General features: G+C 39.1%; 1 protein-coding gene across 8 annotated transcripts in view; it reads left to right on the forward strand.

Annotated features, from left to right (window-relative positions):
- RGS7 (regulator of G protein signaling 7) overlaps positions 1–17,101 on the forward strand; it is a 291,703-nt gene that overhangs the window by 23,667 nt on the left and 250,935 nt on the right. For 6 of the 8 annotated variants that reach the window (XR_010883712.1, XR_010883713.1, XM_067293359.1 and 3 more), the window contains exon 3: positions 8,120–8,231. The exons of 1 other annotated variant lie outside the window; for it this stretch is intronic. Coding sequence is in view for 5 of the 7 variants with exons in the window: in XM_067293359.1 (XP_067149460.1) it covers positions 8,154–8,231 (78 nt within the window). In the remaining 2 variants the exon portion in view is untranslated. Of the gene's footprint in view, positions 1–6,855; positions 7,075–8,119; positions 8,232–17,101 lie in introns of those variants that run through there. One more of the 8 variants, XM_067293360.1, reaches the window with a different exon arrangement.

Raw genomic sequence — 17,101 nt, forward strand, 5'->3', positions numbered from 1 at the left:
TTATAAATAGGGAATCTTCACCTGACATAGACACCTACTTATTTGCTTTTTGTGATTTTTTTAGTCCTATGAGTGTCTGGAGAGTTTAATTAAAAAAAAAAAAAAAAAGCTTTCCTTTCAATCTGAATGCTATGTAGAATTTTAAAAGAATGAAAACTCCATGTATTTCTGTGAGGTAATAACTGTTTTGTGTGTACTTGAATATGAATGGATGCAGATGGGTTCAGTTTGTCATGTACAACCTAGGAGGCGATTTTGGCTGATTTAAACCTTTAGAAAAGGCTGATTGATTAGATTATCTGTGGATGTGAGGCATGGAATGATAGAGGGAACTTCAAAATGAAAGGCAGGGGAAGGAAGGAAAAGTGATGAACGAAACCTGTTAAACTGCTGAGCGCCTTTTTCTCCAGTGCATTCAGCTCAGTGAATTAATTAGATTATGTCACACCAACCCTGATTGCTGGAGGGATTCAACAGAGCTGGGAATTTCAGTAGCAGCTTGCATAGCTGAGTTTGGCACTTCTAGGCTACCTATGATGGCGTGGTGCTACCATTTGAAGCCATTTCCTGACTTGGTATCTACCACAGTTTTTGGTGTTTGTGCAGTATGTGGAAACTTAGCTTACAGTTGCAGAGGAACATTGGAGAAATATATATACATATATATATATTTAATAAGAGAAACCACCTGTGACATCTGGCAAAAACCTGTAAAATTCAGCAGGTACTTTGGTATTTTGGCATTTACTTGTTGTCAGAAGCTTCTAGAAATTCTCCCTTTGCATAAGCAGGGGAGGTGAATGATGGGCTGAGGAACAATTCTACCTTTTGAAATTTCTCAGTTTCTCCCTCATGTCTCCTCATGAACTTCTTAAATGCATCTGCCATCTCTCCAAAAGCCATTTCAACAGCTTACTCTTCTACCTTTATATGCAAGGACCTCCCCCTGCTAACCATGACCAAGTCCTATGACTCGTTCTGTGCTTTCTGCCATCTCTCCTGAGCCGCCTCTTTTTCCTTGCTTACTTCTGCTGGTTTATTTTCATTTATCAGTGCAATTCTTTGCCACACGAATTACTCCTTCAGCTAGTTCTCAGCATCTCCCATGAATTCTGTTATGATGTCTTTCCACAATTAATCTGGTCTGGTCTGTAACCATGGCATTCTCATACACGGAGTGCTCCCTCCTGCCTTTGTAGTGCTTCTGAGTCCTCCTTTCTCTAGCACTTTCATGCCGGAGGAGTCTAAATCAGTGACTTACTTCTAATCAGTCCTTAATCAGTGGCTTATTCTGTTTTGATCTGAGTAATTGCAGTCCCATAGATCAGGCTTGAGAGATTTTCTTTAGGAGGGAAGTGGAGGGACTAGTTATCTGGTTTGTTGGAGATTTTTATGGTTTTAGTCACAAAGAAGTTAACAAAAGGCTACATATTTTTGACATGAAACTAATGCCAGACTGAATTAATAACATAGCTTGGGCTAAAAGAATTATAGCTAAATTTATAAAGCCACAGTCACCATGTTTTCTTCCCCTACCTCATATACAGTTGTTCAGTAGTTAGGACACTCCTATGAGAGGTACACAACATCTCCTAAGATATGGGTATAAATCTCTCACCGGTGCCTTCTGGGAGAGTGTTATAAACACCAAGCACTAGGAGAAGCTGAGAGCAATCCATCCATATTTAAAATATTTTATCTGGAGCAGAGACCAATGTCCAGTTTCCCTGACTCTAGGTTCATTCTTTGTCAATAATGCTTTTACACAAAATTGAAAAGCCTCTCAAAGAGCAGTTTTGGGATTTGGGAGACAAGCATTCAAAACATTGCTTTAGTTGGAGAGGATTCTGGTATGATCACATCCAGACTAGACTCAAAAATACATCTTTTTTCTGGAGATCAGTTCTGTTTTCACATGCTTACTTGATTTCATAGCAGTTGGTGATTTAGACATAAGATCAGGAATAATTAATCTTCAGTCTTTCAGGCAGTTTTAAGGAATATAGTGTAATATTTCTCATTCTGCGAGCACTCTCACCTTTTGAGTAAATGAAAATGTATGGCTGATTATGATAGCTATTTCTTTGGAAAGAATATTAATGTTGATTGATATTTCTTGTATATCGGATATCTAATCTAACCTCTTTCTCTTTGACTGAGAAAGGCTGCCCTCTTTTGGATGTAATTAGAACTGGTTGATTGTCAAGACTCAAAAGTGCAAGTACTTGAGGTTGGTCTCCCTTGTCTCTAGTAGAAGCTGTTTATCCCCATGGATAGCCCTGGTGGGCAGCGTATTGGTATTAGCTTCTAAGTGACTGTGAATATTCTATGGCAGTAATTGACATCTTCAGTAGGATATGAAGTTAGTTTTATGTATATATAAATCATACTGTGTATCATATATATTGTGTATGTGCATGTATATCATACTTTAGAAAAAGATTATGGAGATGTGGGCTGTCCTTATTTCTAATACTTTGCTATTCCTGTGAAATCATGTCTGTCCATGACTCTCTAGGGTTTTTGCTCATCTGTTTTATCAGTTCACTTTAAAGTTTTTTCTCTTTCTACATAGGTTGCTATTTAATTACCTCCTCCTTTTCTTTTTTAAAACTCTACTTTTTGATATTTTGACCTTTTGCCCTAAAAAAACAGAGTACAAATAGCTTTGACCTTCAGCATCATAAATCGACAGAGGTAATGAAAATTTCAATAGAGTTGGCAGATGAGTGACAAACCAGATGCCACAAAGGAATGAGTGAAGTTTGTAAGTCAGTCCTGGGTTCAGTTCTAGCAAATATGTACCATAACTTGTAATCTTCTAAATGACACTTGAAGACCTATATTAAATGGATTGATTGCAATTCAGTTCTGTGTCCAAAATCTGTGTTCAAAAAGGTGTTCAAATCTCATCAGAAAGGCCAAGGATTGGGCCTGGAATTTTAGCTACCAGTTCAGAGCTTGGCATTGAAATACTTGCTGTTCTGTGATATCACAAATATGTCTAATTAAAGTAGAAAGACTGGCTCTGTGCTTAACTAGTCTGGGGGGAAAAAATCTGAGTTTTATACTTGAAGGCAGCACAGTATTAGCTCATGTCAGTGTCTGGAGCCTAGTTAACCTGAATGTCTGTGTTATCTCAATAAATTTGAATGTGATTGTTTATAATTCTATAATGTTTTAAAGACTTGGTCATGGACCAGGATCACGCTGTGCTAAGAGCTTGCATGGCATGTCTTTACTCCAAGGAATGCTCAGTCTAGGCATAAGACAAGAGGAAATTCATGGATATAGGGAGCATATCAACATAATATAGTAGTGCTGTTTAGTAGGACACTTTTCAAGACTGAAAAATTCCCTCTCTCACGTCCAGACAGATTATCATACACATGCTGAAATAATATTTTGACTTGAAGCTGCATGCCTGTGTGTAATGTATACCACACGCGTATGATGTTATTGGAATACTTGAGTTGTATTGACTATGCAAACTAAATGCAGAAAATGTAGTCATCAGCTTGCTAAATCATATGTACTTTATGGCCTTGTTAGGAAAGACTGCCAAAGGGCAGTTTTATCTATCTTCTTTGTTTTATTAATGAGCAGTTTTGCTTTGCATTTTGAAACAGGACATTCCTCCTTTGGCAGGCCACGCTTTCTGGGGAAGCTAATGCTGGCTATGTATGAGATAAGTGATGATTCTCAACATGGGAAAGATATGCAACTAATTTATGAATCTTTATCTTTTATAGGCTATTTAGCAGATTCTTCTATCTGCATCAGAATAAGTTTTTCCAGTTGTACATTTTTAAAAGAAATAATGAAACAGCTTTCTTTTCACTTATGTGGGTGGAAGTGGCCAGTCCAGGGTCCATTTCAGCACAATGTGGTGACAGAAAGAAATTCTATTGGGTTGTTTCTCGTGTTTTTTTTTTTTTTTTTTTTTTTCTTGTTTAACTCTTGCAGAGATTAGAGCTTCTGTTTCATGCTAATACTGGACATGCTGGTGAAATGGAAGACTTCTTGGTGTGCTTCAGCGTAGGAAGTCTGTAGTTATCAGACACACTATTGGGCTGTTTAAGCCTCTGGTTCTGAGTACAAGTACAGTTCTCTGATGTTAGTGGAAAAACACCTATTAACTTCTGTAGGTTCAGATTGTTACTCTATCTGTATACTTGACTGAATTTACTTTAGAACTTAATTTATGATGATCAATGGTGGAATTAATAGTGGAAATACTTAATAGTGGAAATTTGTTTATTTTCAAAAAAATATAAACCTTGCCTAACTAATGTAACATTTTGTATTTTACTTGATTTGTGAAAATAATCAGAATATTTAAAACAAAAACGTAAGATAAGCTTAGAAGCTGTATAACTAAAATCTTTACTCGGATACTTCTGCCTTTAGTTTTGAATAGATTCTCAGAAAGTAAAAAACTTGGAAATGTTGCTGCCTAAACTAGTTAGATTTGCTGCGGAGTTTTTCAAAGACACATAACCCCTGCCAAAATTCACTTGCTGAGTAGCTTATAGTAAATAGCTAGATTAAAGACATCTTGTAAAACAGAAACTACTTCATGTGCATACTCCAAAAACTGCAGTACAAGAGACTTTCCTTTTCTCTAGTTTTCTGTCTTGGATTAGTAATAAGATGATATAAGGTAAGAAAATAAACTTATGACTATATTGGAAACTTGCTAACATTTGATTTCTATGCCCTTTAATGCATACACTATTTTAAGATACAGTCATTTTTGGCTGACAGAGTAAATGGAAGGAATGTATGTGTATCGTCAATATTTTTGGTGATTTTCCTCCTACCTCACTTTTAAGGTAAAATTGCATTTTAGGTGTATCTGTGCAGTTACCATTTCTGCTCTCAAAAAGAAATGTAAACCACTGTCTGATAAATAAGACTTTGAGTTTATTTTGAGGTAACACAGCCATAAGCCTGTGACTTGTGTTCTTAACAGATCTTGAGAGATATGTTCCCCTTGACTTCCAGCACGTCTATCAGTCTTACACAGTCTGTAGTAACTGAGCACTACAATACTGTGTCCTTAGGAAGTGTATGCAAAAGTTAGGGAAATACAGATCCAGATTTTTATTGCTGGTACCCGTTTCTCAGTGGTGGACTGAACTGAATCACCAGAGTTTGTGCAAAAACCTTTGGAAGGTTAACATTTGGATTCAGATTTCATTGCTTAGGTCTGTCAAAATGCTACCGTACACTGAGTGGATTTTTAATGGAAGGAAGCCTTTTCTCAGTTCTCTATTTATTCTTTAGTTTTATATTTTTCTCTGCCCACTATTTTCACCCTTGATACTTCTTTTCTTTCACTTTCCTCTTGCACTATCAAATTCCTTCACTTGTGTTGATCTCTCTTCCATCTCAAAACTCTAGATTTCTCTTGTATCCAGACTGTTTGGTTCCACTTGCCTTTTCCTTGTGACATACCAAATTATTCTCCATTGAAAAAGTCTGGACATACACTTTCTGCTACAGAGCTTCTTTTCTTTATTGCCAATATATCCCGCTCAACTCAATTGTTGCTTCTTATTCTCTGTTGAGTCATTTCACCTTTTACTTCTGCCCTCCCTCAAGAACATTCCTACTCACTTTTCGGATCATCTGCCTTCACTCCAGTGCTCACTCTAGGACCTTTATCAAACCTCTGTCTTCCTCCACTCCCCAAGAAGTCCAATCATTCTGTGCCCCTTATTTTACATTGGCCTCTGTGATTCGCTGTCATCAGCTTGTCTAATTTATCACTTTCTCTGGTAAAGGACCTGAAGGCCTCTGCAAAATTTGGAAAAGGACGGTTTAAAAGGTAACTTCTAGCAAGATAGAGTTGATCTGAGTTTCTTTGGGATGTGAGGAAGGCAGAAAGAGCAACAGTGGGGATGACACAGTATGTGTGGAAACTTCCAAGCTTGAATTGCAGTGATTCTGCCAGGGCACACTCCACAAGGTGCAGTGTGTGGTAGAGGGTATTGTCACCCTGAAGTGACTTCTTTTGCAACATCATCCTTTTAATAAGAGTTATTATTTCCAGAAAAGACACTTTCAAATGGGAATATACAAAAGGTAACTACTTAAGTATCTCCTGTTCTTGTGGATGTTGAGTTCAAGACATTTCAACACTTCTGGAAAATCAAACCATTCTTGTCTCTGTGTGATGAGAAAGTATGACTTACACATCTGATTTTTAATTTCATCATGGTAAGCTCTAGGCCTTGGCAAATTAGGCAGTTGCTTGGGATGTAGCAAAGCAGCCCCAAGGGTGTCTTGAGAGCTCCTTGCTATCAGCCTGGAGCAGACTTGCTCTCTGGTCTCTCTGTTCCACTGATCAAAGTGGTCTGCAGTGCCAGCATGGCTCAAGCTCCCTCTAGTTCTCACTGAAAAAGAAAAAAAACAAACCCAAAAGACATGAAGTGTCCAGCATAGGGCAGAGGAACAAGCAGACTCCCTGTTGGTAAAGGACGTAAAAACGAGAAGGTGACACACTTTCCCTATCCGTCTCTTTCACCACCACCTCCCCCCTTCCTTCCCTATCCCATTAGCCCACATTCTCTTCCTGCCCAGCCCTCCAGTGCTGCCTAATCTCATTTACAGGGGCTGCTGCCAGCTCTGCAGGCAGCTGCAGTTCCTTGGCCGCTGTTTTCGGTGAGCGAGCCGAGAGCGGCAAGCAGGAGGAGGAGGAGGAGGAGGAGGAGGAGGAGGAGGAGGAGGAGGAGGAGGGCTGCTGCGTGGCGGAGCGGCAGCAGCACCTTTGACGTGCCAGTCCCCCACGTGACGGCCGCTCCATTGCGGGGAGGGAGCTGAGCTGCCGCCGCTCCGGCAAAGCTGGGGGAGCCGCAGCCTCGGCGGCGGCGGCAGCACCGGCGGCGGCAGCGCCTCCGCCCGCAGTGCGCGCGTGTCCGTGTGCGGGTGCCCGCGCGCGCGTGTGTGATGAGCGATCGCCGCGTCCCTCCGCCTGCTGTCGCCTGACACCGACCGCGCGGGGCGCGCCAGGAGCGGCGGGAGGAGGCGAGGAGCCGCGGCCACCGCGCAGTGACCTTGGCCCGGGAGGTAAATGAGCGGGGCGGGGAGCCGGGAGCTGCGCGCTGCTCCGCGCCCCGCTCGGGGGAGGGGGGGCGCCGCCGAGAGCGCCCCGGGCGGCGGCGGCGCTGTCCGCGGTGCTGAAGCCGCGGGCGCGGCGCGGCGCTGCCATTTGGTGCCGAGAGGCGCGCACTGCGTGTGCAGGGCAGGGCGAGCCGGCGTGGCGGGCACGCTGCAGTCAAGCCCGCAGCCTGGAGGTCTGGGGAGGGCTTGGGAGGGAAATGTTTGGACGGGAGCTCAGCCTTCCAGGCTCTCCGCAGCCGCCGGTGTGGTCTGTAGACGGAGCACATTCTTACACCTGCGTGCAAAGCCGGAGCTACGGCATGATCTGAGCTCTTGCTTAGTGCAGCTCCCGTGTGACTGGGGGGAGGGCGGAGAGGAGCGGGGCTGGCGGCGGAGCCAGTTTTTTGCAGTGAAGTAGAATGAAAGTAGGTGAAAGCAACCAGGAAGGTTTTCTAGCTTGTTTCTTCCCTTCCTTCCGTCACCCGTCTCCCTCCCTGTCGGCGTATGTGTAGGAGTACACACATGCTGGTAAATTAAAGAGAAGTTCAAAGCAGCTGGTTTGCTTTTTGTGGGTTGTGAAAGTCGCTATAGCCTGAACAGTGAGGAGAGGACATTGCTGAACACAGTCACGGGCCAAATCAGCCAGTTCAAAACTGTGGTTTGGAAGGTGCACAATATCCCTTGGTGCAGCCTGTGTAGAGGAGAAAGGAGTGCTTTGTGAGAAGGTACCTGCATGGTACAGTGGTTAGTGGTATGTCAGGGAACTATTTGGAGTGACGATTCATTAAAGTCTAAATTAGATTAACATATTACATGCATTCATTATTTGCATGCAAAAGAGAGTAATGACAGTAAATAGTGAATAAGCTGCTTTGCCCCAGTGTAAATATCTGGTGGAGAAAGCATACACTGATTGTGATAACATGTTAGTAGAAAGTCAGGTCCATTAATCAGCAGTGAAGGAAGGAGACCTGAGGCGGTGTCTTATGAAGACCACTTTTACCTTTCACAGTGCAACATTCAGAAGCGGATCAAAACTGTGCGACATGGCGCAAGGAAATAATTACGGGCAAAGCAGCAACGGGGTGGCTGATGAATCCCCAAACATGCTGGTGTACAGAAAGGTAAGCCTTTGTGTTTTGCAAAATCTGAGGAAGGGACTTCAGCAAGTAAGGCCATTGTTTCTACTGTTTCTGTCCACCTTCCTGAATAGATGCTGCTGCTGCGCTTTGCCATGAATATAGCAGTATGATTTAAGAACATGATCATCTGATACAAGTTTGGAATGTTTTGTATCTGTTGACATACATTTTACTAATGCAGTTTAAATGGCATGTGAAAAGTAGATCTATATCTGAGTTATTTTATAGACTTTTTAAAGAAACTGATATTTGTTGTTCTGAATGTTAAAATATACATGCATGTGTCAACTTTAAATCATGTTCAGGAACAGTTGGTTTTGAATTTGTTTAAAACATTCTCTTATGTTATCTGAAATGTCTAAGATAATTCTCCCTCTTCTGTAATACTGGATATATTTCATTCACTTTCTGCATTGATACCTATGGGATGTGATGTTGGTGGTAGTGATGTGCCCAGAGTCTGGAAAAGTATTTGAGTTTGTGAGTTTTTTTGTATTTTTTTTTTTTAAACAAGTGCTCACTGGTAACATCTATCTGTAAAATGAATTCAAATATTTTAAAACTAAATATTAGCTACATATTACAATATCTTGTATTTCTTTTTCTGGGACAGAGATTCTCAGGGTGCAGGAAAGTCAGCACCGTTAACTTAATTTCATATGAGGGGAAAAACAGATTAAAGGTATTACTTATCTGCAATCGCCAGAACTTAAGAAAAACCATACGCTCCAGGTATTCTCTCTGCAAAAGGATTTCTAATGTAGTTATTTTAATAGCATCAATATACAAATTTCCAGATATTGAACTCTAGTAATGGGGTTTATTTAGCCACTGTGCTTTCATTTAAGTGACAGTAAAAGCTTGGGGATTTTGGGATGGGTTGATATGTTTTTTAACTTGGTAGTTGTGTTTATTTTGATAAAAATTTAATTGCATTTATCAAAAAGAATAACAAAATAAATTCAAATAATAATGGAGAAAGATAACTTTACCCTCACAAACTGAAATATGTTATCATGTAACTGCCTGTTTATTCCTAGAGTTCTGTGCTTTTTAACTTGTTGGTGGTTGTTTTTATCAGGTGGAAAAATCAATGCTTATATTTTGTTAGAGGCATTGACTTTTATTTTTGCAAATTAGCTGTAACAGAAAACATCTAATATGTACTCAGTTGAGTCTTAATACAACTTTGATAGTAAGACAAATTGATATGAGGTGAACCGAGGTGTTGTCATTAATTGTGGTAAGTCTTTTTTCCCAGAAGTTATAAAATTGTCTCCAATTGAAGTCTGTATACCTTTTTTATTCCTTATTTTCAAATATGATGCTGATTTCAATGAGTTTTAATGGTATTTGCTATTTTGAAAAATAAGGCCATTTTTACAGAAGTGATTAGAAATGAATTTATCAACTTAACCTTAGTATCCGTATGTGTAGGAATGCACATCTAGAATAATACGGAGTCATCTTGCCATTAACATTGCAAGTGTGTTTCAAAAGGACATTTTGTGCAAGAATGTATATGTCAAAATATCCTGCGTATATTAAACACAACGTACCAAAGCTTATGTTGTACTTTTATAGGCTTTTGATCTTCCAAAACAGTGTCTTTCCCTATTTGTCATTTTCTGTACTCAGAAAGAAGCCTGTTCTCTGCTTGTTTAGTATACAGAAGAAGAATGTAGAGAAACTGTGTTTGTCTTCTCCTGTGGTATCTTTGTCTGAGGAGCTGGCCAAGCTTGTGACCCATTATATTTAGTGTGACCTTGTGCTGCAGCGTAACATTGTCCCTGAGCAGCCTCCAGATTCAAAGGAAACTTTTGAGATAAGTGACACGATCCCTGGGGAATCAGGGGAATTTGGAAATTGGGGTTGAGGGTAGGACGCAAACCCCCAGTTGTATGCTCAGCAGGATCAGAGCATCAAACACCTTCTCACTTCTGTGTAGATCAAAGACATAGGGATGGTGCCTGTTTGTGTCTTTCAGTATAGCCAGAGTCCTTATTTTGTTGTTGTCATTCTAAAAGTGCAGGTGGTTTACTGAGTCCTAAACTTGTGAAGAACACTGACATTCTACAGTGTTACTGGTAATATTTGTTTTTGTAGATCTCAACTTATTTCTGTAGGATGATGAGACAAAAGGATCTTTAAATACTGTGCAGACAGATGTTAGATTACTGGGAGAAAACTTTAAATAATCTTTCGTTTAGCGCTATTTGAGGAATAGGCAACAAAATAATAGATAACATGTTTAAAATCACCTACCTTCTTCTGGTACTGCTGTAGTCAAATGTATTATAACTTCTGTGTCTAGAACATAAGAAAAGGTTAATTAGGTAGAAATCATTTCAATTCAGAATGTATTATCTCTGAATATAATTCTTTAATAGCAACAACTAAATCACAGGATTTTTTGTAATACATTTGAAAACACAATACTTCTCTGTCTGTCATTGTTCTAGGAATGAAAATGCTGTGCTGAGTGAACAAAGAACTAGATCTGCCAGCTTCTTGAAGGACTTTTTTTTTGGCCAATTTAAAAAATATTAATAGTTGTTAAAAAAAAAGTATGTAAACATGATATTGGCTGGCTTCAGAAGGAAACTGAATTTGAAATCTTATATTTTAAATATCATTGCTCAAATATACAAATGCCGAAATGCTTTCTCCCAGTGGTTTATGCAACATCAACACATAGGGTAGCACACATTTTGCGGTAAGTATGCCTGCAAGAAATAGATGGGACATCTCTTGTGATAGCAAAGAATCAGAATTTGGCTGTGGTGAATGAAGGCAGTTACTTTGACTTATATAAAACATAATTTTGTAGTCTGGTAATTGTGCCAGTCTCTGTAACTTTCAGACAATCTAAACTGAACACATTCTAAGCTGTATGAAGTTAGAGCTCTGGGTTTCCCAAATCTGGAGTCTGTAAGGACCAGTTTATAAAAAAACATAAAGAGCTGGGGTAACATGCCCAATTCATAATGTTGGAAGTCTGAAGTCTGATCTGAGTCTGTGTTATTACAAAGATCTAGTGTTCACAAATTCAATATTTAAGGCTTGAATCATAGAGTCATTATTGCACTTTATTTAGATTGAAAACTCTTGACAAGCAAGGTTGTTTTTCTTTCTTATCTTTTCTTTCCTTTTTTTTTAACATGGTTGGTTTCTGGTTAGTTTCTCATTTTGGGAGTTGAAGAAAGATCGTTTATCTGGAAAGAAAGGAAGAAAACCTTGTAACATAGGGTAGTACAATATAGATAGCATTTTTTCTCTTAGTAGCTCCTATTCATAGACAAAGAAGGGTTTCATTGCGTTTTGCTTTCAGATCTGAAATGTTTTAAAAAAAAATTCAGCATAGAATATTTTAATTAAATATTCAGTGCATACGTAACTGACTTATTTGATGGAAAAGACAGCAGTACAGATAAATAGTTCCTTATATCATTTTTACACTTCCTCTTAAGATGCTTGCATGTCAGTGATGTTATGCCTTGGGGAATACTTTTTATTTTAACAGAGTGTCAGTTGCATTATTCTTTTTTGGCTATCAGCATAATTATTAAATAATGAAATGTGACACATAGTTGGTGCTGACATACCTTAGAAAAAGTCCTGCATTTTTCAGCTAATAGCCTGAGGCAAACATAGAAATGTAAAAAACCTGCTTTTACTTCCTCTCCAACAGAGTCCATTTCAGTCAGCAATTAAAAGACATGACAGCACTAGGATCCTTAGTATTTGAGCATCACAGTTGCTCATATCGATACCTTGTTTTTCAGCAACACCAGCTTGTTGCTGAAAGCTAGATCTTAAAAAAATCCAAAAAACCCAACAAAAAACAACAACAAAAAAAACTTGAGATGTAATATAAGGCCTGTATTGTGAAAATTTTCCAAGTTGCAGAGCCTGACCTGTCTTTATTTTATCTTGTGCCTGTCACAAATAATTTAAAAGAGCAAGAGTTATCTTTTGAGGAAAGCTTCCATGTTAGAACTACTACTCCTACTGGGCATTTGTTTATCATTTTGGTTTGTTCTTAGCTTACTTTTTTAGTCAAGCATATGCTGCAAGGATTAATAGTTCTAATTTGCAAGTTTAATGTTTATTGTATGGCTGCCTGAGTTACTTCAATTGAGAGATGATAGCCTTTTTTTTTGTAGTAGTAGTAGTATTAGCTTTATCTGAATAGTAGTATTCTTGTGATTGAGATTTTGATTCTGCACTTTCCTCACTGCCCCTGAATGTTAATCAGCTTTGGCAAAAGCTATTTTAGAATTACTAACAGTTGGGGCTTTTGATGCTATAATGAAGATAATGAGGTGTTCTGTTCTGTTCTTGTGTCAATTGTTGAAGGTCCTATCTGCCAGCATCCGTGTATGGCAAAGGCTGATTTGTAATCTCGAGCTACTTCTTCATTTACCATGATCTGATATTCTTCATAGAAGCAATGCCTCCGAAGTGTGGTACTTAAAAAATGTTGTTGTAAAGGAGCAACAGCCATGCAATGACAACAGTTGAGGAAATCGTGACAACCATCTTCTAATAACCATTCTTCTCTCCCCTGCCTGTACCAGACGTGGCTTTCAGTGTAGAGTACAGATAAAACTGTCTTCTTGTGTGGCTTTTATCAAGTGTTTGCTTAAAAAAGATTGTTGGGAGAAAATGCTATAACAGGTAACTGTATTCCTTAGAGCTTGTGAGACTAAGGAAGGACATGGTAGGTGGGATTTTTCTAAGTGTTGCCGCTCACTTTGATAAGGGAAGAATTAGCCGGATAACCTGCATTTCTGAACACACCACCACAAACTCTAGTGGCATCTTGTTCCCAGTGTAAACTACTGAGCTTGTTATTACAATGTAAATGCAAATGCTGATGCAAACTAAGGTGCTAGAGCTAAATTTTTTGAAACTAAATTAGAGAAATTCTACATTATGCCCTTTGTTCATCTGAGAAGAAGAGTGGTGCTGTTGCAGTTTGTGCAGGGCTTGGATTCACCTTTGGGTTTTATTATGACTCTCAGATACAGAATTGACTGAGATGGGTCCATGTTTGTGGACCTCCAGAGTTCCACCAGTAGAAAGAGAAGAATTTACCTCCCTATCTAGTATGAAAGTTATGAGGATTTGTCATAATTCCGGAGTAGTTGGTTGATATCGAAGTAGGCTGTTACACAGGTAATAACTTATTTAGGGATCAGGAATTTCCTACTGAAAGATGAAATAGTACTGGATAGTGTGGAGAGCCTTTCGTATGGTGAGGCTATTATATTTCCCCTAGGCCCTTACCCCCTCTTCTTACTGGTTTGGGATTTATCTGCCCTTTGTAGTCATTCGCTTTCAAGCTGTATTCACTCCCAGAGTGGTTACTGTCAGTACTAGGTACAGCATGTATGCGTTGGCATCATTTGTGGCAAGTGCAGTATAAAGGATGTGACTGTCTTCACAACTGTACAAAAACACCGGAAATGCAACCCAAAGAAGCCTGATTAAAAAAAAAAAAAAAAAAAAAGCCTGCCTGAGTCTGGAGGTGGCTAGACCTGCAGATGTAAAAGGGTGAACTGCCCTGTGTATTTACTTGGGGAATTCCTGCCAGATTTCCTGGATTCCTTCCTTTCTAATTCTCCTCTTCCTTCCACTGGGTGTAGAAATGTGTCAAGTGATATTGCAGTGAGAGGTTTACTGCTTCTTACTGTTCTGAGCTTGATGGGCTTGGATCACTGGCATTTCTGTCGAATACGAAAACCCCACAAAATTCCATGCCACTGTGTTACTTCCTTTCTCCATCCCACATGTGCTGTCTAAAATTGTGCCAGTTTTGATTGTGCATTGTCATTTTTAGTTTCTCTTTTTCCTTGGAAGCAGTCTACATTTGTAACTATGGAAACAATGTTGCCATTGATAGTGGTGTGCAACACAGAGTCAGAAATTCTTTGTTTTGAAGTTTGGGTTTTGTTTTCTTCTCCTTCAGACTTGCAACATGCTTTGTGGAGTGCAGGAGTTTTTATGGTCACCTATATCGTATGATAACATTTGAAAAATTCCCACCAAAGCTGATACGAACTATAATGAGACTGCATTTAAAAACTCACATGTAAATACAACTTGTTAAAATGTGACTATTTTTCCAATTCAGCAATCACAAACCAATTGAAGTATAATTGTAATCTTTAGTGTAGAAAGAACTACAGCAGCTTCTTCAAATCAATCTGTAAAAGCTGTTAAAAGAGAAGAAATTTGGCTTATAAAGTCCATTTATAAATCTAAATCCTAGGTGAAGCCTAGAGAGAACAGAATAAAGTCATCAGCAGAATATGTTTAATTATGTTCTTTACGCACTATAAAACTTTCAGACAAAGCATTGAAGAAGGGTAAAGACTGCAGCTATATAGCAACATAGAGTGTGAACAATGCCTATTTTTCAAGTGTATCTCTACAAAAAACCTTTTATGAAAGAGATGCATAACTCTGTGTTACAAATGGGTAAACTGAGGCATGAGTGACATATCAGACCAGTGGAAAAGCTAAAAGTAAAATTCAGGATTGTTGTGTTCTACTCCACAAACCAGCACTGCCTCACTGTAATCAACCACATCAGAAAAATCCATTTTTGGTAAAATAGAATAAATTATTTTCTATAGGAAAGAGAGTCATCAGGGCTGATCTTGCAAAATACTACCTGCAGCTGGTTAAATACATTCCATTATTCTATTTGCATTGCTTTTTGTTTTGGGGTGCTTTTGAGGGGGGGGAAAGGATTACAGTAGTGGAGGGTAGGAGTTGGAAAAGTGGGAGGATATCTTTTGTGGACTTTGATCAAAGCAAGAAAACCGTATATTTTAATAATGGCAATGTGAACCCTACAAAAATGAATATGGGAAGAAGACTTTGAAGTTAAGATTAGGAGGAGGAAGAGACAGGACTATTTGAGGGAAAAAATTCAAATGAAAATTTCAACTTTCAGATGATTCTGTTGATGGACAGGAGACTAATGGGGCAATGAAGAAAAAGCACAAAACAGCACATACGATTTTACTATAGTGAAGGGATCAGCTAGGATTTTGATTTTGGTCTTGATTGCCAGCAGCTATAAAAGAGTTGGGAGATAGAAAAGTTGGGCTGGTTACAAAACTGGTTGGTTGTAAGAGTAACTGGAATAGATATGTTGGGAATGAGGTTGCCTAGGAAGCTACAGGGAGTGTTAGTCCTTGGAGCTGATCTGTCTGAGAACTGAGTTTGGAACTGGTGCTTCATGTGGAGAGTGAGAAGTGTCGGGGTTTGTCCAGCAGAGCAGCTGACCAAGAAACTGACCCGCAGGAACAGGATTACGAGCACCTCCTAAAGGCCAGTGTAGCTGACAGTGAAGCTTTTACTAGAAAACATACAGACTTCTTAACTGACAGGCATGGGAGCTTGGCATTAAGAAAAAAAAGGAGAGAAAGAAACCCAAACTAACTCCAAATTTAAACATCTCTATATTACAATCTGTTAAATTAAATTGTTGGAAAAATGCAAATAAAACGTTTAAATTAGAATCCCAAAGACTTTTAAACCATGGGAGTCCAGAACCAACTGTACTTTTCCCTTGCTTATATGATAGGATAGGTTTTTTTCTTTTCAGATAGATATTTTTTTCTTTCAGCTTGTCACTGAACTCCCTAATAAGAAGTTGATCTTTATCATGAGCATTCAGTTACTCTATGAATAGTTACATGAGATCTGTTTTTTTCCTTGGGGAATCCTGCTCACTTCCCTAAGCCTAAACTAGCCTGTGCTTAGCCTGTTCTATACCTTGCTGTGGGAATTAGTTCAAAATCTTTGGATTATTTAGCCTCCTAAAATTTGGGGCCTGTTTTGTGCTCACACATGTGCACATCTGTGCTCTAGAGCTTCCTTTGTCAGATGCTGCTATGCATCTCTCAATTTGTTTGTAATGCTTTGTGTGTCTCTGAGAAGACAGCTTTATGGGCTGAGTTTCAGAGACTCCGCTTTTCTGTGGAGGTGGACAGGACGTCGAAAGCTGTAGAGATGTCACTCTGGCTTTCTTTTTTTGGTTGTCACCTGCTCTTCCTTCAAAGATACTTTTAGCTAAAAGTTTAGAACTGATGAACAGGAACTGGAGAAATTATGCCATAACGTATATTTAATACACCTTTTTTCACAGAAGGTGCCTCAGTTGCCTGTTTTTCAAGAATTTTTTAATAATTGTGATATTTCTGCTCGATTAAGGATATCTTTAATAGTCACTGAATGGCATTTGAGGTATGTTAGATCCCCAGTATCCTTCAAATAAGAAATCGTGCAATGGGCAATCTCTAAGGATTAATCATGTTGTGTTCATGCTGAGGAGGTGTGGTTTTGTTCTGAAAAACCTTAACGAAGAGTTGAATAGACTGCACGAACCAGCCAAACAGAAGAGTATCCATGAAAGTGAAGTCATCCTTCTCCTGGCATTCTTGTACTGATTTGTGGAAAGATACTCCTGAGCAGTGTACTTCAGGTGAGTGTGAGGATTTTGAAGCTGTATTAACTTTTCTGCATTACTTCTGCTGCAGTTCATGTGTTTCTTTATTTTTGTGACATGTGCTGAATCTTGTTCAGCTAACATAATGCGAAATTCTAGGGGATAAGGATTGTGCCACAGAGGAAGAGGTATCAAGTGCAGAGGACCTCTTCCCAATGCAGTTCAGATGTAAAAGCATTATCTAAACAAAAATGGAAATTGTTCCCTGTAATGCTGAAGGAACTTTTTTCCTTTCTGTTCCATTTATTTTTGATGAAGTAGATGCCTGCATAATATACACATATATTTGTATATGTGCATATGCACTTACAGTATTTTAGTAGTC

The sequence above is a fragment of the Apteryx mantelli genome, chromosome 3 (genome assembly GCF_036417845.1).
Source record: "Apteryx mantelli isolate bAptMan1 chromosome 3, bAptMan1.hap1, whole genome shotgun sequence".
Taxonomy (NCBI): Eukaryota; Metazoa; Chordata; class Aves; order Apterygiformes; family Apterygidae; genus Apteryx; species Apteryx mantelli.